Source organism: Juglans microcarpa x Juglans regia, chromosome 1D (genome assembly GCF_004785595.1).
Source record: "Juglans microcarpa x Juglans regia isolate MS1-56 chromosome 1D, Jm3101_v1.0, whole genome shotgun sequence".
Taxonomy (NCBI): domain Eukaryota; kingdom Viridiplantae; phylum Streptophyta; class Magnoliopsida; order Fagales; family Juglandaceae; genus Juglans; species Juglans microcarpa x Juglans regia.
In genome coordinates, this window is record NC_054594.1 from 38988236 (window position 1) to 39013598 (window position 25363).

Here is a 25363-nt window from a genome sequence, read left to right on the forward strand (position 1 = left end):
GAGATAGTAGTTTAGAAGATTGTTTAAACGAAGCATCTCTATATCAAATGACATTCAACTTGAGGCAGTTATTTGCAACTATATTGGTTTATTGTAATCCAACAAACCCAATAGAACTTTGAGAATATTTTGAACAAGATATGTTAGTTGATTTTTAGTCAACTGAAGATTCTTCGTTGAATGTAAAAATACAAGTTTTGCGTTCTATCTCTTCTACACTTGAATCAATGAGAAAAAATATTAATTCATTCCATCTTGTTGATCATGAAATTTCTTTTGATGAAGACCAATTTCATTCTAGGAAAATTGATGATGAATTGGTTGTTCAAATTCTAGAAGAAGATATTGCTTCATCACAAGCCTTTAATAGTGAACAATGACATGTCTATGATTCAGTGTTAAAAAAATTTTTTCAAATGAAACTGCTATATTCTTTGTTGATGGCCCTGGTGGGACAGAGAAGACATTTCTGTATAAGGCCCTTCTCGCTGCAGTAAGATCACAAAAATTAGTAGCACTTTCATCTATTTCGTTTGGTGTTGTTGCATCTATTCTGCCTGGAGGTCGAATAGCACACTCACGCTTTAAGATTCCGTTGGATACTAACAAAAATAGCACATGTTGTGTCAGTAAACAAAGTGCCCTCGCAAAACTACTACGTGAAACAAGGTTAATTATATGGGATGGAGCTCCTATGTCAATAAAAGAAGCCATCAAATCATTAGATAAAATGGTCCAAAACATCAATGATTCAGAATTAATATTCGGTGGAAAAGTTGTTATTTTTTGTGAAGATTTTTACCAGATTTTAGCTATGATTCGTAAAAGAATAAAACAAAAACAAATTGATGCTAGTTTGGTATATTCTAATTGATGGCCTACATTGATCAATGTTTGTTTGATTGAAAATATACAAGCAAGATTGGATCCAGCTTTTTCAGAGTATTTGTTAAAATTAAGCAACGGGATGGCACCAATCACAGTTGATAAAACCATAAAAATCCCTAATGGCATGCTTATTCCTTATGAAGATGATTGTACTTCTTTGGATTATTTAATAAATGATATTTTTAATTATATTCATGATTATTTAATAAATATTTCAGCTGTGATGAATTGGGTCATATTAACACCAAATAACAATTATGTTAATGAAATAAATGCATTATTAATTTAGCAGTTTCCTAGTAAGTTTAGGTGATATTACAGCTTTGATGAAGTAATAGATATATCATATCTGAACAAGCAGTTACGGAAGACTTTCTAAATACTTTAACCCCAAATAGACTTCCTCATCATGAATTGTTACTCAATTGATCCTTCAGTAGGGTTATGCAACAGAACACGTTTAATTTGTCGGAGTTTTAATTGAAATGTCATTGATGCAGAAATTTCAATTGGGCACCATAATTGGAAAAAAGTTTTTATTCCAAAGATCTCATTCTTACCAAACGTTGATGAAAATAGTGGCTTCACATTCAAGCGAACTCAATTTCCTATCAGATTAAGCTTTGCAATAAGTATAAATAAGTCATAAGGGCAAAAATTGAATTTTATTGGGATATATTTGCCTCAACCTATTTTTTCTCATGATCAATTATATGTGGTTTTATCAAGAGCTAAGACTTCATCTACAGTAAAGACTTTAATACTATCAGTGTCGACTGAACGATCTGAAAAGAACTCCACAACAAATATTGTGTATATGGAATTATTAAATATTCAAATTAATGTTATCCACGTAACTAGATTCAATTGTATAATTTGAATTTAATTACTTGAGCACAATTGCATGTTTAATTTAATTCTCTTTTCTGTATGTTTAGGATTGTATTTTTTACTTTCTTGTATTCTTTAATTATGTTTGCAATTCTTTACTTTAGCTAGGAGATTTACCATACTTATACATTTAATGTCTTTGTATATAAACATCTTTAAAGATGCGGACAGTTAATATATCAATAAAAGATTTCACTTCAAGTACAACGAATTGGAAAATGCGAATGATCGTGGCAGACAAATCACCCAAACGAACAGGTCAACGCTTACAGTGAAGTATCAAAATCTAACATTGATTGATCCAGAAGTATAATATTTATTTGTATCTATTGTCTTTTCTTTTTTTAGTGTCCCATAAATCGGGAATGAATTAGGTTCTTCTTTTAAAACCCAAAAATAATTTAAAATAAACAAAATTATTATAATAAATTATTCATTACAATTTTTAATAGTAAATTATTCGTTACAATTTTTTATACTGTATAGGGAAATCGATTGTAAGCTACGATGTTTGATAAAGATGTTGACTCGCGGGATGACACTTTGCACATTTTTCGATCATATTATATTAGTAATGCATATGTGAGGCCACTAGATCCGAAATATAGAATTGAAACACATTAATATCAATGGATCTTAAATTCTAGAGCGATAATTGAGAAAGTTCCAGACGATGAAGAACAATTGGAGCTACCAAGTACCACCTCGTCCCGTTCAATGAATTAGACGCTTACAACGACTCAATTGTAAAAATAGGTAATTTACTCTTTATTTTGAAATATTTAATTGTCAATACATTAAAAATTTAATTCTTATTTATCATATGTTTTAGCTGTTGCAATCCATATCAAGCCATGTAAAGAGATAATCTTAGCATATGGACCAACAACTATTCAAGAAATATATATATTATTGATCAAAGGTAAAATATTTTTGGGGTTCTTGGCTCTTTTACAATTACGTTTCAACCTCAATTTCTTGCATATTCTGTTAATTCTTTTTGTTCTCCAATTTTATAGCTTAAACCTCATATGTTTAATTATGTGAGGTTGATTTGTGCAAGATGAATTCCAAAACATCTCGAAAATAATTGCAACTAAGCCAATTATACTTGAAACAATGATAAGAGTTGGTTCTTATAATGGTATTTTTAATAATTAACAATCTTATATATACATAAATACATATATATATTTTATATCATATATGCTTGCATTAATCATAAACTATATTTTCAATGAAAGATTATCTCTTTTATCATGTCTAACAAGTGTATTTACGATCAATCCTCTTGTTCCTGAGGCAACTTCACTGTAAGTGTGGTAATTCTCATAAATCAGTCATTATTTATTGATGCATTTATATTATATATACTTCAAATGTAAGTTTTGTGTTGCTTGAATATTGACATCTTCATATTTTTCTTTCTTATGTTGCATTTTCTTTATGAATTTTAAAGACAGTAATTAATGATTCATTACTTGAAAATATTATTACAAAATGTTTGAAATACCCATCTACATCTTTATCTTTAGTTGGTATTCAGGAAATAATCAAGAATTGTGATATTGTTGAGTTGATTAAAAGTTTGGAACCCATGGCGGTAAAATCCTATTCTTAGTAATAAATTCAGATATTTATACAATCACTTCATCTAAAAAATTATTTCTAATATAATGTAGAAAGTAAAATTTTGGATAAAGGCGAAAATAATTGTAATTAACTTGCGCCAGCTAATTTTTTACATGTCATGTATTGGTTGTAACAAATGAACTAGGTATGAATACAATGAAACCTTCATTTATTACGATTGCAAAAACCAAAGCATTTTCCAACTACGTCTTTCAAATTTTTTGTTTGGTAATTTATGTCACAAATTTAATGTATAGTTCTTATCAATTCTAACTTAAAATGATATTTCCATCATATTTATAGTTGCTGAGCATATGCTATACTCGACGATGGTACCAAAAGACTAGCTGCTATTATGTTTGGTGAAATTATAGAAGAAGCATTGGGTTGTTCAGTAATTGAGTTTATGAATCATACTGGTGACGTATGTTTTCTTATTTTTCATTGGTTTATTGTTTGGAATAAAAAATTCTATCTTATAATTTTGAGATATACTACATGTATGTGAGCACATATAATTGAGGATGATATTAAAAATAAAACTATTAAAAGCAAATTATAACAAAAACCATTTTAATTGATTTTTACATACTTGTGTGTCATGCCAGTTTTATTTTTATTTATAACATGCACAATAATTTAATTAAAAACATTGCATTCTAAGATTTGTATTAATTGACTATACTTCAATTTTCAGTATATAACTTCTTTGAGTTCTTATTAATCATGCAAAGCTATTAAAAAATTACTTTGCAAGAACATTTGCCATATATAGAAAATGTTGTGGTACAAGCTTTTCACAAAAAGTTATATAACTTTTTTCTACATTGCAATATATAGAAAAATTCAACCAGCAGCAATACCAAAATTTCAATGTCATCTCAATTGATCCCATACAGGATGATACAAAATGATCGATCATATTAAAAATATCAAGGAACTCATATTTTGAACTAATATTTTTGTTAGACTTATACTAAACTTGTCGCAAATAAGTTTGCTAAAACTATCGATGTGATAAATATGTATTGGACTATCTTGCCATTTGAACTAATGTTTTTATCTTGTAATCTATGCAACCATGTTATTATTATATTCTACTTAACTATCATTACCCTAAAATATTTGCTAGAATTTACATTTTTTCCCTATGCATTACGTTATTAATTGAAATCAATTTTCTTAATAAAAAATAATCATTTCACCCAACTAGGCAAATGTGCTTTGCACGTTGCTCTGTCCTAGTATGTATATATATACTAGCAGTGGGGTTACGTGTGAGGCATGTTTGCCCTGTATTATTATTGTTGATGCAGTAAAAATTGTTCAACAGACCGGAATGAGAGAAATAGTCATTTCCGGCCCATTTGAGCAACTTGGGCTCGATCGGCGTTGTTTAGAGCCCCCATGCGTGAACTTGTTTCTCGAGCTTAATAAATCCTGGGCAGAGGAGTCTTGAGGAGATTATGAGGTACCGAGCGGGTAACTCCAGAGCAGGTGAGGTGTTGTCCCGAGCTTGTAGGGTACCGAGCAGGTCATCTCCCAAGTAAGTGGAGGTGGAGGTTCCCGAGCGGAGGTGCAAAGTAGAGGAAGGATCCCAAGCTGAACTTTATTTGTTTCCCGAGCTTAACAAATCTTGGGCAGAGGAGTCCCGAGGAGATCATGAGGTACCAAGCGAGTAACTCCAGAGCAAAGTGAGGTGCTGTCCTGAGCTGGTGGGATGTTGAGCAGGTCATCTCCGAGCGGGTGTCTCCCGAGCAAAGTGAGGGTCTGTCCCGAGCAGGTGTTTCCCGAGATGCTTCTCGAGCCATGCTTCCTAAGATGGTTCCCAAGTCATGCTTCCCAAGCTTAGTAAGTCCTGGGCAGAAGAGGTGCCAAGTAGGTGGCTCCCAAGCAGGTGGTTCCCGAGCGGATGGCTCCCAAGCTGGTGGGTTGAGGAGGTATCCCAAGCTTTTATCTTTCCTCGCCCGTTATCCGCCCATTTTTCATAAGCGTAAAATTGGGTGTAGGGGAGAGGAGTTCAGTCAGTCCCTCGCCTAGGCGAGAAAGATTATATTTCCTCACCCACTATCCTCCCATTTTTCATAAACGTAAAATGTGGGTGCATGGGCGAGGAGTTCAATCAGTCCCTCGCCTGGGCAAGAAAGATTTTATCTTTTCTCGACTAATAATCGAATTAATGTGGGTGATCTATGTCCAAATAATCGAATTAATTCGTAGATGATTATATGCTTGAAGGCTTGATTTGATCACTTGATTTTAATTATCTATTTTAAGTTAGTTTAAATCAGTGTTTAAAACTCCACCGTTGGATCAAATTTGGGAATTCAAGATAAAGGGTTGGAATTTAAAACCCAAACCCTAGCCTTTTCCCTCACTTTCCCTTTCACCCTCTCTCTCCTTCCCCTTTAGCAGCCGCACGTCTTCCCTCTCTCTTACCCAATCTCCCAAGCTGGATTTCATTTGTTTCCAGAGCTGAACTCCCGTGCGTGAACTTGTTTCCCGAGCTTAACAAATCCTGGGTAGAGGAGTCCCGATGAGATCATGAGGTATCAAGCGAGTAACTTCAGAGCAAAGTGAGGTGCTGTCTTGAGCTGGTGGGGTGTCAAGCAAGTCATCTCCGAAAGGGTGTCTCCCAAGCAAAGTGACTTTCCCGAGATGCCTCCCAAGCTATGCTTCCAGAGATGGTTCCCGAGCCGTGCTTCCCAAGCCTAGTAAATCCTGGGCAAAAGAGGTGCCGAGTAGGTGGCTATCAACCAGGTCACATCTGAGTAGGTGGCTTTCGACCAAGTCACATCCGAGCAGGTGACTCCCCACCAGGTGGCTCCCGACCAGGTGGTTCCCGAGCTGGTGGGCTGAGGAGGGATCCCGAGCTGAGGGAGGCTGCGATGGAAACTCCTGAGTAGCGTGAGGATTGGTCCCGAGTGAGTTGGCTACTGAGTGGGAGGGGCTGTGATGGAGAGTAGGTCCCATGTGGTGCTCTCGAGCACTGTGCATGCACGATGGGCGTGCATGGCACTGTGCACTTAAGTGCACCATGCCGGCCTGTATACTGCACCCTGTTTCACGGCCACTATGCACTTTTAATTATTTGTCCAACTCAAAAGTATAAGTGCCCGAGCAGTGTGCTTTTATGCGATAGAGTAATTTGGGTGCAGGGGCGAGGAGTTCAGTCAGTCCCTCGCCTGGGCGAGAAAGATGTTATCTTTCCTCGCCTGCTATTCGCCCATTTTTCATAAACATAAAATGTGGGTGCAGGGGCGAGGAGTTCAGTCAGTCCATCGCCTGGGCGAGAAAGATTATATTTCCTCGCCCGCTATCCGCCCATTTTTCATAAACGTAAAATGTGGGTGCAAGGGCGAGGAGTTCAGTTAGTCCCTCACCTGGGCAAGAAAGATTTTATCTTTCCTCGACTGATAATCGAATTAATGTGGGTGATCTATGTCCAAATAATCGAATTAATTTGTAGATGATTATATGCTTGAAGGCCTAATTTGATCACCTGATTTTAATTATCTATTTTAAGTTAGTTTAAATTAGTATTTAAAACTTCACCGTTGGATCAAATATGGGAATTCAATATGAAAGGTTGGGATTTAAAACCCCAAACCCTAGCATTTTCCCCTCACTTTCCCTTTCTCCCTCTCTCTCATTCCCCTTCAGCAGCTGCACGTCTTCCCTCTCTCTCACTCGATCTCCTCCCTCAAGCAGTCCAGCACCGTGTTCGCCACTATCGAGTTTCCCTCACGCCTTGGACCACTTCCATGGAACCCCCCACACATAGCTCCTCCATAGTCCCATGCACGCAACCCCTCTAGATGCACAAGTTTATCCCAGTAGCATCGCCGTTAGCCACCTTCACGCCATTGCACCACCACCACCAGCCTCCACCCTCGCCGACGACCCCTCCCATTCCTCCTTTCCTCCAGCTCATCACCTACTCCTTTCATGCCCTCTCTCTTCACAGGATCACAAATCTACTGCCGTAGGACCACCACGACGCTGCCATATGAAGCCTCTAGCAGCCACCATGAGGCCACCCACGGCGCAGCTCCCCGATCTACCTACCTCTCTCACGAAGCCTTTCTCTATCTCACGGGTTCTTGTCGTTGCACGGCCTATATCCGTTGCCTACAACCCACGATGCCACCACTAGCCCTCCATGACACCTCCCTTGCTCCTCCATGCCCAGCCAAGCCTCTACCTCTCCCTTGCTTTGTTGTGTGGTGATTTTGTGATGATTTATGATAATTTTGTGAAGAAGATAATTACTGTAAGGTTGTACAGAACGCTTCGAACTTAAGACGCAAGTTTATTAAAAAAAAAGAAATAACTTAAGACGCAAGTTCGCAACAGATTCAAAATTTCAAACGCCAATATCGCAGGCCACACTTTACAACTCATGTAGTAGTAGTACTATATGTTGTTCATTCTGTGGACCAAACCATACATGGTACATACTCTTTATATGATTCTTCACTGAGGGGTTGAAAAAGCATAATCCCTAAGATTGTAATGTCATCAACTTCGTCTCTCCTTCTCCCCTCTCTTTTTCTTCTCTGAGTTCGGGCAATAGTATTATTTTCGTCTCCCTTAATCTGCATTCAGCGCTTTTCGTTTTCGCTTTGATAGCTTATTGGGACTGAGCTTTGATCGAAGGTGGGTTCTCTTTATCATTGTCATCGGAACCTCCTCACCATCTTTTTCGGTTCTCACTTATAACCTAACCCTCCATGTGCCTAAGTATTTATGGCACCACTTTCTTTTCTTTCTGATTTTTTTATATATGTTGATATGTCCGTATGTGTTTTTGTTGTTGACAACGTTATTGTGTGGTTTTGATTCTTCCTTAGGTTTTGGGATTTGATGTTTGGTTTGTTGAACTTACGATAAGGAATGCCTATCTGATGGATGACTGTTTGCTAAACTGTCTTTTTGGCTGTACCTATAATTGGTATGATTTTCAGCAGCCTAGTAATACATCTCTTTGGGTTCTGCTGCTTCTGACTGTGGATTCACTGGTTACTCCAAATCTTTTCTTACTGTTGATTTTTCTCAAGTTTGCTTTTTTTTCCCCATTTGTTGCCAACGTAATCTCAGAGATTGGGCGTTAAACTACTTAATATTTGAAATTTCATTCTTTTTGGGGTATTGTGAGTAGTATTGAAACTCACAGCTTGTTCATTTTTTTGTCTGCTTAGCGATGGATTCCTTTGGTGATAAGTGGGGTGATGAATGCTCTACTATTGGAGACAAAGGAGAAATCGGGTTTATTGATTACAAGGATGATGAATCCGTGTGTAGTTACAATTCAATTGAAGAGGGTCCTATTGTTATTTCTGCCCCATTCCCTTTCGTAGGGGGGCAGCCTCAATCAGTTCCTGTAGCAGAAACTGCAGCAGATTCAGTTACCATCAAGAATACTACTGGTGATCCCGTGAATCTTTGGTCTGTTTCAATTTTCGCCTCAAATCCCGAGAACTCTTTTAAACTTTCTCTGATGAAGCCTCCATCAGCAAATGAAACCTCTAAAGGCTATGTAGATTTTTTCTCCTTGGAAGACAGGATGCTTCAGCCTGGAGAGACTTTGACTGTATGGGTCTCTTGCAAAACAGAGAAAATTGGCTTGCACACTACGGTTGTATATTTTGACGTGGAGAGTGAAAGGATAGAACGAGTAGTTTTTATCTTGGTTGACGATAAGATCTCACAGTCGTTGGCTTCTTCAAGGCCATATTCAAGAGGTAGAAGAAAGAAACAGGTTGTTGTCGATAGTGCATTTGTTGCAGGTGTGCGTCCTGCGAGGAAGATAGACCGGTATTTCAAAAACAGACTTCCTCGATATGACATTCCAAAGGACGTTAGAGCATTGCTTCAAAGCAAACAGATACCCGATGCTGTCAACGAAGGTCTGACACCGGAGAATTACACTTTTTTCTTCGAAAATCTAATAATGATGGAAGAAATACAACTGGAGGTAAGTCTCTATTTGTGAAGGAAAGAACATGGATAATGATTAAAGTAGATTATTGTTTTGATTTGTGGTAAAATTTCTGAATTCCGGCTTCAGGAAGACATGAGGAGTCATGACATGGAACGTATCGCTCTGAGGAAGAGGGGAAATCAATTTTTGTCTCTAGAGGTCCCAGGCCTTGCCGAGAGACGGCCTTCACTTGTCCAAGGGGATCATATTTTTGTCAAGCTTTCCTCTGAATATGGAAATGACACAACTCCTACATATCAGGTTTGTCTCTACTTGCTCGTGATACTTGATTTTTTGTCATGTTAATGGTTATAAGTTTCAGTTTGTATGGTTCCAACTTTTACCTATAATAAATGTGTCATACTAGTTCCCAAAATGTTGAGGTGTTATTGTAATTAACTGAGGCGTTCTTATCTACTTATCATTAAGAAGAAAAGCTGTTGGAGGTCTGGCGAAAAACATTAGCAAATTATCCTCTTCAGGCATGTTGTGCAGATAAGAAGATATAATGGAAGTTTGGCTTAGTTGGGTGCTCTCAGTATCTGTCTCATCGGTTTTCTGGACTTCAAAGAATTTTATTTTATGTTTTGTTGAAACTGTCGTTATCATATATTTTAAACCATTGAGTGGTTTTGATTTTTGGCCAGAGAACACAATTGGAGGTTTCTTGCCTCCTTGGGTGTGTTACGTGTTTGGCAGTTAACAGTCCAGTGTGAATACTTCTCTTTCGACAATTGTTTCATATTATGTACGAATAAGGCATGCTTCCATCCATAATTGTTAAGTGCCTTGTGTTTTACATGTTACTCGTCGTGACGTTTAATATGGATTTCTTGTTACCTACTAGTGTTATTTTTTCCAATACTTAATGCGGTGTCTCACAGGGTTTTATCCACCGTGTTGAGGCTGATGAAGTTTATCTGAAGTTTGACTCAGATTTTCACTCTCACCATAGAGATGGGAATCTCTATAATGTACAGTTTACGTACAATCGAATCAACATGAGAAGATTATATCAAGCCATCGAAGCTGCAGAAGAATTAGAGATGGAGTTCCTATTTCCATCTGAGTGCTTTAATGGGAGGCTGATTGAAACCACTCCATTGGTGCCTATATCTTGTAATCTTAATCCTGAACAGATGTGTTCAATTGAGATGATCCTTGGCTGCAAAGGAATGCCACCGTATGTGATTCACGGGCCTCCAGGTACTGGTAAGACTATGACACTAGTGGAAACAATCCTTCAGGTATACACAACTCGGAAGAATGCTCGGATTCTTGTTTGCGCACCTTCAAATAGTGCAGCAGACCACATTCTAGAGAAAATCCTTGGGGAAAAGGCTGCTCACCTTCAGGAGAATGAAATATTCAGGCTCAATGCATCTAGCCGTCCATATGAGGATATCACACCTAATATTATCCGCTTCTGCTTCTTTGATGAGCATATCTTCAAGTGTCCTCCCCTTGGTGCCCTCCTGCTATATAGGATCATCATATCAACTTACATGGGTGCCTCTCTTCTACATGCAGAAGGTGTCAAGCGAGGCCACTTCTCTCACATTTTCTTGGATGAGGCTGGCCAAGCTTCAGAACCAGAAACCATGATTCCTATATCTAAACTCTGTAAGCGAAATACAGTTGTTGTTCTTGCTGGAGACCCATTGCAATTAGGTCCAGTAATATACTCAAAAGAAGCAGATAGTTTTGGATTGGGGAAATCCTACTTGGAAAGATTGTTTGAATCTGACTTTTACTCCAATGGGGATGAAAATTATGTGACAAAATTGGTTAGAAACTACCGATGTCACCCAGAAATTCTATATCTCCCTTCAACACTGTTCTATAAGGGAGAATTAATTGCATGTAAAGATGATGTAAGTTCCTTTGTGGATGAGGGGAATCTCCTTCCTAACAAGGATTTCCCTGTTCTTTTCTTTGGTATCCAAGGTTGTGATGAGAGGGAAGGAAATAATCCGTCATGGTTTAACCGGATCGAGGCAAGCAAGGTAGTAGAGGTAACAAGGCGACTGACTGCAAGTGGGAATTTGAGCGAGGAACACATTGGGGTAATAACACCTTATAGGCAGCAAGTGCTCAAACTAAAGAAAGCCTTTGATAGTTTGGACATGGCTGATATCAAGGTTGGAAGTGTTGAACAATTTCAAGGACAAGAAAGGCAAGTCATTATTATATCCACTGTCCGGTCGACGATCAAACACAATGAATTTGACAGGACATATTGTTTGGGGTTTTTGAGCAATCCGAGAAGGTTTAATGTGGCTATTACGCGTGCTATTTCTTTGCTAGTCATAATTGGGAATCCACACATCATCAGCAAGGTAATTCTTTTTCTCTGCAAAGCTCTTATTTGAGACTAATGGAGCCAAATAGAAGGCAGCCTATACAATGCTAAAGGAAACCCGGTAATGACAATGTCTACTGAAAGATCGCATCTCTGTCTGATCCAAACTCTACACACAAGCTGTTATGGATTTTTTTTTTTTTTTTTTTTTTTGCCTCTTTTCTGATAAAAGCAACAACAAAACTGGGATTTCATTGTAAGTAAAAATGAGGATGGTTAGTAGTCATGAACAAACCTTTGGATATGATTAAGACCAAAATCTGATGTGTAAAACTTAGGCCTCGTTTGGTTACGCAGTTTAGATGAGATGAGATGAGATGTTTTGTTGAAAGTTGGGAATAAAATATTGTTAGAATATAATTTTTTAATATAATTTTTATTTTGAGATTTGAAAAAGTTGAATTATTTATTATATTTTGTGTGAGAGTTTGGAAAAGTTGTAAGATGAAATGAAATAAGATGAAATGATTGTGTATCCAAACCAGGCTTACTTACATTAGTATTTTGGGATTCGTTTTATGGAGTAACCAAATCAATTGAGTTTCAACACCAACAAAGCTAAGAGATGGTTGTTTACATTGCTAATGCTCAGTTGTCTGCATTTCTTGGCAGGACTTGTACTGGAACAAGTTATTATGGCGTTGTGCAGACAACAACTCTTATCAGGGTTGTGCACTTCCTGATAGGGAGGAGTTTGTTGATGAGGACCCCGCACAGAAGGATTGCTTGAATTGTGATGAAGAAAATGCTCTCCCCCCTCAAGGAGCTGAACGGGGCCAGGAGTCTTGGCAAGAAGAATATTCTAAACCTGCTAAGGACGAAGATGAATGGTCTGATGGTTGGAAGTAAATCTGCTTAACATCAAGGGTGAGAAAGCAACTGGCATGCCTTTTTTGCCGCTGCACACCGGGACTATCTTATATCTTTGTAGAAGTGGTCTTGCATATATCATACAATCATCAATGTTAGGTTAAAACATATATTGCTTTTTGTATGCCGTGAAGCGATGGTTAACAAGCAGAAATGCCTGGTAAGATCAAGACTTTCATTTAGTTCAGAGTTGCATCTTTGAAAGTTGATAATTTTTTTTCTTTGCTACGAGAAACATCACTTTGTTTTAAAGCCCATCATGCTACCGCGTGCCCGGATTGTGGTGCAAAAACAAAGTAGGTGGACTTCCAACATATTATTGTTTGTATGGTTTCTGAAAGACATTTTTTGTGGCCAAAACACCAGTATATCTAAAGATAGAGCTGGAATATCTCTATCAATTGTTGACGTACATTTAAGGAGTGAAAGTACTTATGCTAACTAGCTTGATGACCTGGGTATTGGGTATAGGCAACAACACGAACTTTTGCCTACAATCCTTTTAATGCCAATATGTGGGCAAAGCTAAACATAAGATGTACGATGAGTATAGATGAGTAGAGGTATGAACAAGTGAAATTAGTACACCAGATGGAAACAAGCTGTAGCTGCTGGAAAGTGGTTCTGTGGCTGATGAACTTGTATCCGGTTCTACAGCTGAGTTCCTTGCTGGGGGTGTAAACTCGGGTGGTGAGCTTGGTGTTGCGGATGAATTCTTCCCAGGCTCCAGTGGAGATGTAACATTATTAGCATCTGCAATAGAGCAATTCGAAACTTGGGAGTTCAAAGATCAGACCGTCTTTCCATTCATTAAGAAATGCTCCTATGTTATATGGGAACCTCAGTCTGCTTTGGTTCCATTATAAGGTTGTGATTGAAGACAAGTCAGTTTTGCTATATTGAGTAGAGTTATGTTAATGTTAACTTTAGACGATAAGATTAATATCTCTCGTTTGTTTTCACAACTTCATTCAACTCATTTCATTTCATCTAATTATTATAACTTTTTCAAATTTTCACACAAAATAAAATAAAAAATTCAACTTTTTCAAATTTCAAAATAAAAATAATATTAAAAAAATATATTCTAATAATATTTTATTCAACTTTTTAACTTTAATCTTAACTCATCTCATTTCATCTGTGAAAACAAACGAGGCCAACTATATTTGGATACTGATGTGATTTCAGATGATCTATGAATAATAGTAAAAATGTAATAAATAGTTTGTGAATAGTAATGACAGACTACTTTACTTATCAAACACAATTTAAATTAAAATGGCCGCATCTATGCCATGCAGTTTAAAAAAAAAAAAAAAACTCCTGTGTAAACATGCACTTTCGTCCTATTCTTTAAGAGTATTGGCATTGGTCTTATCAAATAAGTCAAATCTTTAAAATTTGATGAATTTATGTTTAAAATCACTGCATTGGATTCACCAAACACTAAGATCTAAAACCTTGAGCTACAGTGCATTCTAATTCATCTTCAAATTTGAAGACTCACTATTCACACTCTATAATCATTATTTTATTTACTTAAATTATTATTTTCTAATTTTGAACCACAATATATTTAAGTTAGAAAATAATAATTTAAGTATCAAATTAAATTATTAATTAATATATAATTAGTGTAATTGTAAAATATGAAAAAGTTAAATTAAAATTATTATTATTTAAAAAGTAATATTATATTATTTTTTTACTAATTTAATAGTTAATCTACTGTGGAGTTATGGTTAAGGAGTTTTAAATTTATGAAAAATATGTAGTTTTCATTAAATTTTAAAAATAAATTTGATCAATACCAATACTCTAACAATTTTAGGCTATCCCAGAACAATTTGAGCATTAATGATTGCTATAAATATAATTTCTGATTACACTTGCATGACTAGGACAAAAAGGTCAGATGAATCAAACCATTTAAAGCCATCGATGCAGCCACATGAAACGTTGCGTGGCAAATGTGTCATTCCAATATAACTGACTAGTTAACTTACGAAATAGAAAATTGCAAGAGTTTTTTATTAGGTGAGTGCGCTAAGCCTTGATACCTGAACCGGAAGGATTTGTATGCCCTGAACTTGTTGGGCTCCGGAGAGGAGGCAATGCCGGTGACCCTGTTCCATTATTATGTAAAGAAAGATATTATCTTTGATGTTATTTTCCCTGTAATTAAAGTGACACGAACATCCTCGCAAATCTATCCAAGATATACGCAAAAACTTCCATGGAAAGTAAAGTTTGAGTCAAGGAAAGCTCAAGATTCAAGAAACCAATTAGGGCTGGGTTTGGGTTTTCGAACCTGAGCAAAGTGACTCCAAAGATCCAGTCCTGTTAGAACTGTCCTCTCTGGGTAGCGGACAGACCAAAGGTAGAGAGAGCACCCTGGTGCCATTGACCGGAAACCCCAGAATGGATGACTCCCGGACAAGGTAGCAGAGGCAAATTCCATTGTTGCTAGAGTTTAAAGACGATGAGAAGGTGTTGCAACAGTTTTCGGAGGGCGTGCCGGAGAGGTTGTTTGGCGGAGACGAGATGTAGGGCAAGCATGGGGAGAAAAGAACAAGCTCCTGGGTGCAGCTCGAAGGTGGTGGGCCTGCAGCAGCGGCAGCAAGGACGAGGGTGATAAGCGGCATTGCGAAGGCGGCGATCACGGACGTGGGGAATTTTGATATCTTTGGGAAAAGTCTGAGAGTCATTTGGTGAGAGAGAGAGAGAGAGAGAGAGAGAGAGAGAGAGAGAGAGAGAGAGAGAGGGGTTCGGTATTTGGGATCTGGTAATCAGAACGGGTAGTTGGGTGGCGGGAGAGCTGCTGTTAAAAAAGTGGCCAGAATTCCGAGAAGGTCCTTTGGTTTCCGAGTTATTTACGTCAATTTTCCGTGTTGTTCAATGACAGTTTCACACAAAGGCCTTCTAGTTCTAGCTCCATTTCCAAAATTGCCCCTTACTCTTTTCCTTTCCCTTCCATGGCTCTTTGGGAACAGGTTTGGTCCAATTTTAGTTGACATTGAACATATTTATTATAGGAATTTGCTACTCATCATCTCCACACACCATACACCACACTTATTTTTATTTTTTAATTTTTTTTTGTTTTACTCTTCCTAAACTAATTGAATTCTTCATCCATATACTACACATTTTGTAAGAGAAAAAAAAATAATAAAAAATAAAAAATTATTTATAGTGTGTTGTGTCAAGATGATAAGTAGAATTTTTATTTATTATATCAAAGTTGTGAGTCACAGCATGTCCGATTAAACTAAAAATAAACTGAAGCTTATAAACTTGGTCGGTGGACTTTATTTCCACTAACACATGCATGTGCATTACAAAGAATACATTCTCACATAAATAAACAATCACCCAATATTGCTCTCAATTATCAATCCCAAGGAGCCCAAATAATAGTGCACACCCTCGCATTAAAAGAAACTCATCAAACAATGTCAAAGCGCAAACATACTGCAAGCTACCAGTAATAGTTCAAAACAGAATTAACTCCTAACACAAGTAGCAGAAAGGATGGTGAGAGACTGTGAGAGGGCATGGCAGCCGATGGGGTCAGAACCGGGCGGCTTCCAGTGGTTGCAGTTGGAGCTTCAGAATCCACCGTTGGAGATGGCGGAGTTAAGACCGGGGTCGTGTCAGATTGTGGTGCCTGAGCAGGTGATGTGGGTTCCGGGACAGAAGAAGCTGCACGCTCAAGAAAGCAAAATGATTTGGCATTAACATCAAGTATCACTAGCACCAAAAATCGAAACCATTACACATATGCCATTTCATAGTAGTAATAGTACCTTTAGGACTAGGAGTTGGAGAGAGTCCAGGGGAAGGTGTTGGCTCAAGTGAGACAGGACCTGCAAATGAATTTGAAACATGTAAGTGTGACATCCCAAAATTTCATTAAAAATCAGTAAAAACAGGGATATTTCCAAGTAAATGAAAGGTACCTGGAGCAGGAATAGGTGCGCCAGAGGCTGCAAATGTTAAGAAAAGCTTGCATTAGAATCTCAACATACAGCTAATTAAATTCCTATGATATGTTCTTCATGAAGTTTTTACCTTTGCATTGGAGGGGAACTCCAGGCATATTACAAGCACGAGGGAGAGAGATGGCCAAGGACCGATTGATTGGTACTTGGAAAGGAACATTTCCGGTTAGAATGAGGCACAAACAGTCCTTGCCGCCACTTGTGAGGGACTTGAGCGAATTGCAGCAGTTTGCACTTGGTGAGGTACCATTTGCAGTGCTATTTGTTACAAAGCTCAGGCAAGGGGTGAAGCTTGAAATCATTGAGGTGTTGCATGGAGTACCAATCTGGCCATAAACAGGAATAATCATGACCACAACCATGGCCAGTATGGGAACAATGCGTGAACAGGGATAAAACAACTCCATCTGAAGTTCCTTCTAATTTTGAGGTTGAGTATAGGAGTCGGGGAAACCAAAGTACTAATGTGTTGAAAAAAGAAAGTACAGAAAACTTAAAAAGACTTCGGGACTTTGATGTTTTGGGGAGAGAAGGGTTAGGGAATTTATAGATAGATTTGAGGAGTTCTTCACTACTGGTCAGGCCAGGTAACAGAAGTGGAGGGAAATTAGGTGAACTTGAAGTTGGTCTTGGAGTTCAACTACTTTAACTAATCTCTGTGAAATAAGTAGCAGCTTGCTTGAAGTAGGTGGAACTGGCGTCATTTTATTCCATCTGTGTGGTGTAGCCTCTCTTGACGTGCATTTCCGACCCATTTTTTGTGCTGTCTATCATTAAACAATTCCGGAAGTTAGAATTTTCTTTTGGGCAATGCTATTCTGCCGCCCAGCATTTACCATTAGGCATGTCGTCCAGTCTGTTTTTTTTTTTTTTTTTGCTTTTTTCTTTTCACATTTTTTTAATACATTTTTATTTTTTTAAAAAAATAAAAAAAATACACCAATACGCTTAAAATCACTTCCTTAATTACTGAGTAAAAAATAATAATAAAAAAATAAAAAATGACCAGCGATCAAAACAAGTGGACAAATATCAAGTGGACAAAGAAGCTTTTCCCTTTTCTTTTACAATTCAGCCAATAGGACCCATGCATAACTCAGTTTTAGTTGAACCTTCTGCCCCGGAAAAGAAAAAATCGTTGGTCTGGGTTAGCTTATGATGAATACCGTTATTATTAGCGGCTCCCCCCCACCCACATTAAACTAATATTTGCAAGTCAGTCTCAATTAAATTATACAGTGTCCTCCATATCAGACTTGTAAATATAATTTTTCTTCCAGAAATGGGTGGAAAATAAAATATTGATATCCCTACAACTCTCATGGGAAGCTTGCCGCGTGCTGAACCACAACACCTCCCCTGAACCTATAGGGGAACAACCTGCGGACCTTACAACAGCACCTGCTGAGCTACAGGAAGTGGATTTCGATTTTAGTTGATAAAGATTGACAATAAATAGATACTGATTTTGGAACCAACATCTCAATTCTTATGGCCATACCATTCTATCTATAATATAGAACAAGTTTAAATCAAACATTCAACAATTCCAGATTTTAATTTCTACTGAAAGATTGACAGAACCAGAGTCGCTACCAACTTCTAATCTGACCTGTGCTGACTAAATGAAGATTATTCTTCACCAGATAAGCATATGTAAAAGTTAGGGGGGTGGGAGCAAAAAATGTCATCAATTTGGAGCATTCGAGATTACCATCAGCATTACAATTGCCATAAAGAACGTTTCTTACACTTGAAACAAACTATGGAGGAACAGAGACTCGTACGAGATACTTTTAAAGAACACAACATCAAGACTACCACTGTCCCTATCTGCATATCTAATGGCAGAAAAAAACTGTATCTACAACCAAGTCACCTCCCAACAAATTCTCTGCATACTAATGGAACATTATAATGGAATCAGAAACAAATCGCAGCTCGAAAACATGTGACTCCATTTTATGATTTTATTGAGAAGGGACTTGCAGGAGAGTAGACCTTTTCGTTCCATACTGCTGCACTTAGAGCTTCACATTTCTATCAAAAATCCAACTGAACGGAATGGTGGGAGCTTGCTTGGCCCTCCCTTGAGCTCTCTCCTCAAGCTTTCTAATTCTTGGAGGTAACCCACAAACATAATCCTGTGCTTTTTGCCCCTCGGCTGAAAGGCCAGTTAGCTTCTCCACTTTCCATCTGCCGACCAAAAACTCCAATATATCGGCATAGTCCTTGGCAGTGTAAACCCCTAGCCGCTGCGCAACAGCTGAAAAGTGCTCAAAAAGATTATCATCACGGCCATCATACATCAGGTGGGCTGGCATGGAGATTTTCTTCCTCATCATGTCAGCAAATGCCAAGACAGTTCCATCAGGATCAATCTCCAATAGCTTCTCAACTATCTTGGTGTAGGCAGTTTCATGGCGTTTCTCATCTGATGCAATTGTGCCACATATTTGTGCCAAATTCATGTCCCCATGCTCCTTGGCAAGCCTAGCAGTGTTTCCATGGGAGATAAAGGTTGCCCTTTCTTGGAAAGCAGTATAGATGAATCCAAGGTAGGGACTATTTTCTGTTCGAGGATCCTATGAGGAAGATATAAAGAAAATCAAAGTCAAGGATCAATCAGGGATGGTGATAGATTTAACAAAAAGAAATTTATTAAAACAACTAGATCGGCTACTTATTTTTTGGATGACCTCCACTTTAAAAAGAAACTAGTTTGGAGATGATGCCTTGTCCTCAAGGAAGAACTCATATTTTGCTTTTAAAACAAGATTTTAAGAGGTAAATTACAGGAAAATTGTGTGAATTAAATACGATTCAAAGTACTCCAAGCTTCAAAAGATGGAACAATAAACCAGAAAAGGTAAAAACAGACATGGAGTGAGCATGCTTGTGATTGTGTGTGAAAGCTTTACATACATTTATGCATAAAAACAAGCGTTGATCAGTGGAAGTTTCATATTTTGGCTTCCAACACACACCAAACACCAAATCCTAGCATGAATAGCAAAGGATCCACCAACCATGTGTAATGCAAAGGATCTAACAACTAAATGTATTCTACAAGTCTACATGTGGAACTATGAGTGGTGGTCTGTATGTCTGCAATTGCAAAGATTTGAGAGAAGACTCTCTCAATATATGTGGCAAGGACCTCACCATTCCTGACCCAATCAAATACTGAATTGTCTTCTCAATTTGCCTCATGTCTACTCGTCCGGTAAGGTAGAGATACTTATTGAGTAGGTCCCCATGCCTGTTTTCTTCAGCTGTCCATGCCCTTGTCCAAATTGCCCAAGAAGTAGGGCTTGCACCTGTTTCATCCCGAACTCCATCCAAGGTATTAAGCATTGTTTGATAAGTTGGAAGGGCTTCTTCTGTAATCATATCCCCAACCAAAACAACAAGGTAATCATCTGGAATCTCCTTTGCCCTCTCCCTTAATTCCTTGACTTGATCGTGAAAACCATCAGAGGCAGGGTCTGGCAGGAAATCCTGTGGTTGCCAACACTTCTCAACTGGCTTCAGGTGAACCAAAATATTCTGTTCAGCCCAATCCTCGATGGATTTAAAGATCTCAATTTTTTGCGGTGGCATCGAGTGGGTGACTTGAACATGAACCTCCCGAGGTGGTGTAAAAGGCTTCTTTGGATTGTCAACCTCCCTGTGCATTAGATGGAAGAATTTGATATTAGATTGTCCTACCAACCAAAATGGAAACAGTTCAGAATGTGTTTGTCACAAAAATGGCACACCAGTTTACAATGACCCAACAGAAGACAACACCTATGCAATGTCATTATCTGAAGTTCATTCATGCCACATCACATTCAGTACATGAACTGAGGCGTGGAGACATAGTTACAGTATATGCCCAGGACCCTAGTCATTAGTTCAACCACGTTTGATATGTACATTCAAGTAAAGCAGATATGTTTAAAAGCTTATTTAGTACTGAGAAGGACAAAAAGTGGATTGGGTACATCACTACCTCCCCACACTTTTCTCCTCCATATGACAGCATTACAGGAACTAAGGAAGTTGAGCTATCAGATGATCTACAAGAAAATGCATTGAGTTTGACAAAAGCTTTGGAGAAGTAATGGGTAAAATAAATTGTTTGATTGCACACTTTTTTTTTTCTAACAGGCTGCCAATAAAGCATAGGGAAGGCTCTGATTCCCAGACTAAGCCGTTTGATGCAATTCTTCAAACAAGAAATTAGTTAAGACCGCTAAAAGAACTTCATTTTGGAAGGATTCATCGCATAACATCCATCAAAGGATTGCTCCAAAATATGTGCTTTATGATGAACTGAAAAATATTTATTTTTTTGATTGGCACTGTGTTTCCGGGAACTGCTTTCCGACTAATCCCGACTATTCAAAACCCAAAGGAACAAGGACAGAGAAACATGAAATGACAAGGTAAAATGATTTTCAGCAGAACAGCAGAAGAACATACTGTTATATCCATGGGAATGATATAGATGATTACGCTAATTCCACAAAGGACTGCAGATGACTAAATGCCAAATTACCATTAAAACCAAGAAAAATGATAATAGAAGTACTGAATTTAAATCATAAGATAAAAAGGATTAAAGGAACCAAAAATGGAGAGAGAAAAATGTCCCAAAGAAAAACTCCATATTCTAATGTAAGAAGAAGTGTCACCAGCATGCCTCCATAGATTGAGATGCTAAAACACATTCTCTTGATGACGTGGAACCTTACCATGGTAGGGCCCCGCGGACCCATAAGGAGTAAACCCCAAATACACAACCCTCCCGTCATAACCACGTTTCGGGTAATCCAGGGGAACTCCTAATACAGAATTACATCCTAGATTTCTACTAGAGAGCTTAGTACCCTGCCAGGCGAGAGACTAAGACAAATTAAAAGAAAAATTATTCAAAATGTATCACATCATGTTAAACCATCAAAAAATTGTAGGAAACAATTTTAAGCCTCAATAATGGTATTATGCCAGTGAGTATATTGACTTACGCACAAGTATCACTATTATGAAATTGAAACATGACATGCACAAAGATAAACCAATTGCCAAAAAGTTAAACAATATGAGCTACAGCTGCAAGCTATGATGGAAGTCAATGATTTTCCTCTTATAAAGATATGGTAAAAAGAAGGGGAGAAGAGGAAGAAACGAGGAACCTGTGCACAATATATACTCTCACCAGCTTGAATATTCAAATCCAGAGAAAATTAATATTACACAGATAAAACCAAAAAAATACACATACGAAATTCAGATGATTATAAATAAGCATCTCAGCAGGGTTCTTTTCTAAAGTCCTAAAGAGCAACAAAAATAATAAGGGTAGAGAATGGGCTAGTACAAAACAAGCCTACAGTAACATGCTGTCTAGTGTTTTTTTTTTTTTTTTTTTTTTTTTTTTTTTTTGGGGGGGGGGGGGGGGGGGGGGGGGGGGACATGCATCAAGTAAGCTTTCCAGCTGAAGACAAAACCGCTCACAGCCAAAAGCATGAGAAAACAACAGCTTGGGAAATCATGCATCCATTAAATTAAACAAATAAATCTAAACTTAAAAACAACACCAAATTCTAAATGATATAGTCCTAAAAAATGAATCCACTCATCAGGGGGAAAACTAAAAATTTAGGCATGTAAATTGTCTTCTCAAAGCATAAATTTCCAACAAGTTTTCCACCAAAGATGAATGAGACATCAGAAACCTACGCATTCATTAACACACACTGCCAACAGAAACAAACCAAAAAGAGGAAAAAAACTAAAGACAACAAAAACTCTAACCAAAAGTCTCAATACAATAAAGAAGAAATTAATGCAAAACAAAACAAACGTTCTACTAAATGATAAAATTAATTAAAATAATAAATACCCTAACCACCTCCATCCAACTAAGTGAAAAAGACAAACATATAACAAGCTAGGCATCCAAATCACAAACCACATAGAAAACTAGGTAATGCAAGAGCATATGCAAACTATGAAACATCACGAAATGAAAATCAAGGTCCATGATACAATTAGATCGAGTCTTGGAAATTTTTGAAGGAAATTGCTTTAAAAAATGAAAGCATACAGGAAAATATTTGATAAGGTTTCTTTGCCAGTGGCCCAGTATCATTGTTTCTTAGATAAGAATTCAGAAAAATTGCAGATAAAACAAACATTTGAGTCTTGTAGAGAAATAAAACATCAGAGCGACTTCTAAAAAACAGCTTTAAAAATGCATGATAGAATTCATTTTCTGCATCATTTATAGTTTTCTCTTACTTTCCTGGATTTTGGAGACCACGCCAAGCACACATCAAGAAGAACGGGCAAGATCATTCACAACCAAATATAGAATCATCAACCGTATAAGAAGAATGAGCAGAAACAACAAAACCACGATCTCCACATGTTATAACAAAACAATTGAGAAACTACTACATACAGCACACATACAAGAACAGAAAGATTTCATACATTTCATATTGATTGGTGATATGGAATTAGAGCCATCAATAAAGTCTTACAAATAGAAGCTTGAAAGCTCAACAACTGTACCAACCAAAACTATCTCAATGATCTCTTGTATCAATGAGTTCAATCTAGAATAAATAAATAAATAAAGGACCCGAGAATGAATGAAAACCTATAAAAATAAATAAATAAATGAAGGACCAAAATGGAATCAACAAAAGCTAGAAAGAAGGGAAATATTAAAAAATATAGAAATATCTCGAAGATCACCAATAATCACTTGAGAAACAAATGCCCTTGTAGGGTAATTAAAAAGTAGATACAAGGCAGAAGAGGCATCATCTCACATTCAAAGCAAATAGTTTTTTGATCCGTAAAAACAAATAATAAGATCAGAAGATACGCATACAACAAGAAACTATACGAAGATCCATTGATTATTCCACAGATATGAATGCGTGAGAATCTTTTGAAAAACCCAGAAACTGAAGGAAAAATCACTCACTTGGAGCCAGAGCGAAGGGTTGAGGCCATGAAGAACTTGGGAGATCTGAGGCTGGACTTCTGTGGGATAGCAAAAGAAGGCAGCTTTGGAGGTTGAGAAGGGAAAAAATAGAGTTTGAGAGCCATCGTAATTGGTTTCTCTTAGCTTCTTCCTTTCCGTTTTCTTTCTCCACGGACACAGACACAGAGAGAGAGAGAGAGAGAGAGAGAGATGCGACGATTTATAAGGAAAGAAGGGCAGGGAAGCCGTCCAAAGTTGCGTTTGTATCCCCGCCCTTCAAAGTTGCGTTTGTACGTTGGTTTGAGTAGAATTGAGTTGAGGTATTTAAAGAATAATAATGAATTAAGATTTAGAGTGAGTTTTGTAAGATTTATTTAAAATGAATTTAAATGTATTTTGATATTAAGATGAGTTTAAATGTATTTATAAAAAATTAAAAAAATTATAAATTCTACGCGTAAAAAAATTTTAGTTAAGATGAATTTAATAATTTGATAATTAGGTATGTAAATGTTAAATTTAGTTTAAAATTAAATTAAATTTAAACGAATTTAACAACTAAACGGACTTAAGAGAAGGAAAAGAGAGCCACTACTAGAGGCTAAATGCATGGGATATGTATAAAATGCTAGCAAAATGCCATTGTTTTTACATAAAACTACAATATCACCCTTTTGAATTTATTTCTAGATGCTGTAATTTGTATCCTTGTCATACTTTGAATTTATTATTGGGACCATCCTATATAATCAATTGGTCTGAGTAATTAATGAGGAACTATATAAATATTTGTATTATGATAGATGAATATGCAAAAATGACACCTTGAAAATAAATGACATTTCTAAAATATTTCTAAGTAGATTAGAAATTGTGGGTTTAAATTAATTTTTTGAACTAATATATATATATATATATATATATATGTTACATATAAAAAAAAGAGTAGTGATATTCATACAACACATTTTATAATATATTTTATAACACATATTATAAAATAAGGGTATTTTTATAAAATGATGTTAGTTTTATAAGATATTTTATAAAAATATTTTTTTTTTTTTTAAATATTATTGTGTAAAGTATTATATAAAGTGATGTATATTTATTTTTTATTTTTTTAAATATATATTATTACCTACAAATCTTAAATATGTCAAAAAACTAGTACACAATAATTCATCATCTCTGTACCTTTGTACATTGTACCTTTGTACGTAGGCGCGGTGGCAATATATTATTCCCTCCTAGGTTGACAAGTGTGCGATCCAGAGCTCTAGAAAATGGGCACGGGTAAAGCAGTAAGAGAAAATAACTTAATAATGATGAAGTTATAACTTTCCTTTTCTTTGTTGTTATTTATATTGTTTTGACATCATGAATTAATTAACGAAGCAGAAATAATAATGAGCTAGGGATGACTTTGACGAGGGTACTGCCGACTGCGCGCAGCCAGGCATGCAGGCCAGCAAGGGGTTGTCATTTTTTTTTTTTTCTTTTATAGGTATTATTAATTCTGTGTTGGTTGAACAAGAAAGATCATATCCCACTTGTCACGCTTTCTTCCTTGCATGGTTTCCACTTTGGAAAGAAGCACTGTTCACTCGGCCTCTATGATCCTGTTCGCATGCATATCTGTCCCTCTCTCTCGATCTCCGTCTGGTGCAGTACTGGACGTACTGCAGCTGTCATGCACGAACCCTGCTGGCCTACCTCGTTTGGATCGAATCACAACTCAG

General features: G+C 37.0%; 4 protein-coding genes across 6 annotated transcripts; 1 reads left to right on the plus strand and 3 right to left on the minus strand.

Moving 5' to 3' along the window:
• Positions 1-7807: 7807 nt before the first annotated feature.
• Positions 7808-12808, plus strand: LOC121256308 (probable RNA helicase SDE3). The gene is made up of 5 exons (XM_041157063.1): positions 7808-8070; positions 8613-9388; positions 9482-9655; positions 10279-11733; positions 12369-12808. Exons 2-5 carry the CDS (start codon positions 8615-8617, stop codon positions 12603-12605), a joined length of 2640 nt encoding a protein of 879 aa, XP_041012997.1. The 5' UTR covers positions 7808-8070; positions 8613-8614; the 3' UTR covers positions 12606-12808.
• A 305-nt stretch (positions 12809-13113) lies between these two features.
• On the minus strand, positions 13114-15411 carry LOC121256312 (non-specific lipid transfer protein GPI-anchored 25). Its single transcript, XM_041157077.1, has 3 exons — positions 14941-15411; positions 14690-14755; positions 13114-13379 (listed from the first exon to the last, which is right to left on the minus strand). The coding sequence occupies exons 1-3, from the start codon at positions 15335-15337 to the stop codon at positions 13129-13131; spliced, it is 714 nt and encodes a 237-aa protein (XP_041013011.1). The 5' UTR covers positions 15338-15411; the 3' UTR covers positions 13114-13128.
• A 487-nt stretch (positions 15412-15898) lies between these two features.
• Positions 15899-17207, minus strand: LOC121249182 (non-specific lipid transfer protein GPI-anchored 20-like). Its single transcript, XM_041147901.1, has 4 exons — positions 16704-17207; positions 16592-16618; positions 16439-16498; positions 15899-16334 (listed from the first exon to the last, which is right to left on the minus strand). Exons 1-4 carry the CDS (start codon positions 17038-17040, stop codon positions 16111-16113), a joined length of 648 nt encoding a protein of 215 aa, XP_041003835.1. The 5' UTR covers positions 17041-17207; the 3' UTR covers positions 15899-16110.
• Positions 17208-18574: 1367 nt separating this feature from the next.
• On the minus strand, positions 18575-23879 carry LOC121254871 (stearoyl-[acyl-carrier-protein] 9-desaturase, chloroplastic-like). Of its 3 annotated transcripts, none has more exons than XM_041155060.1 (3): positions 23622-23879; positions 19799-20303; positions 18575-19218 (listed from the first exon to the last, which is right to left on the minus strand). In XM_041155060.1, the coding sequence occupies exons 1-3, from the start codon at positions 23744-23746 to the stop codon at positions 18658-18660; spliced, it is 1191 nt and encodes a 396-aa protein (XP_041010994.1). In that variant the 5' UTR covers positions 23747-23879; the 3' UTR covers positions 18575-18657. The 3 variants fall into 3 exon arrangements, with proteins under 3 accessions (XP_041010994.1, XP_041011001.1, XP_041011009.1); XM_041155067.1 differs by having other exon boundaries at positions 19799-20340; positions 23622-23753; XM_041155075.1 differs by lacking the exon at positions 23622-23879 and adding an exon at positions 21104-21126.
• Between the last annotated feature and the right edge of the window lie 1484 nt (positions 23880-25363).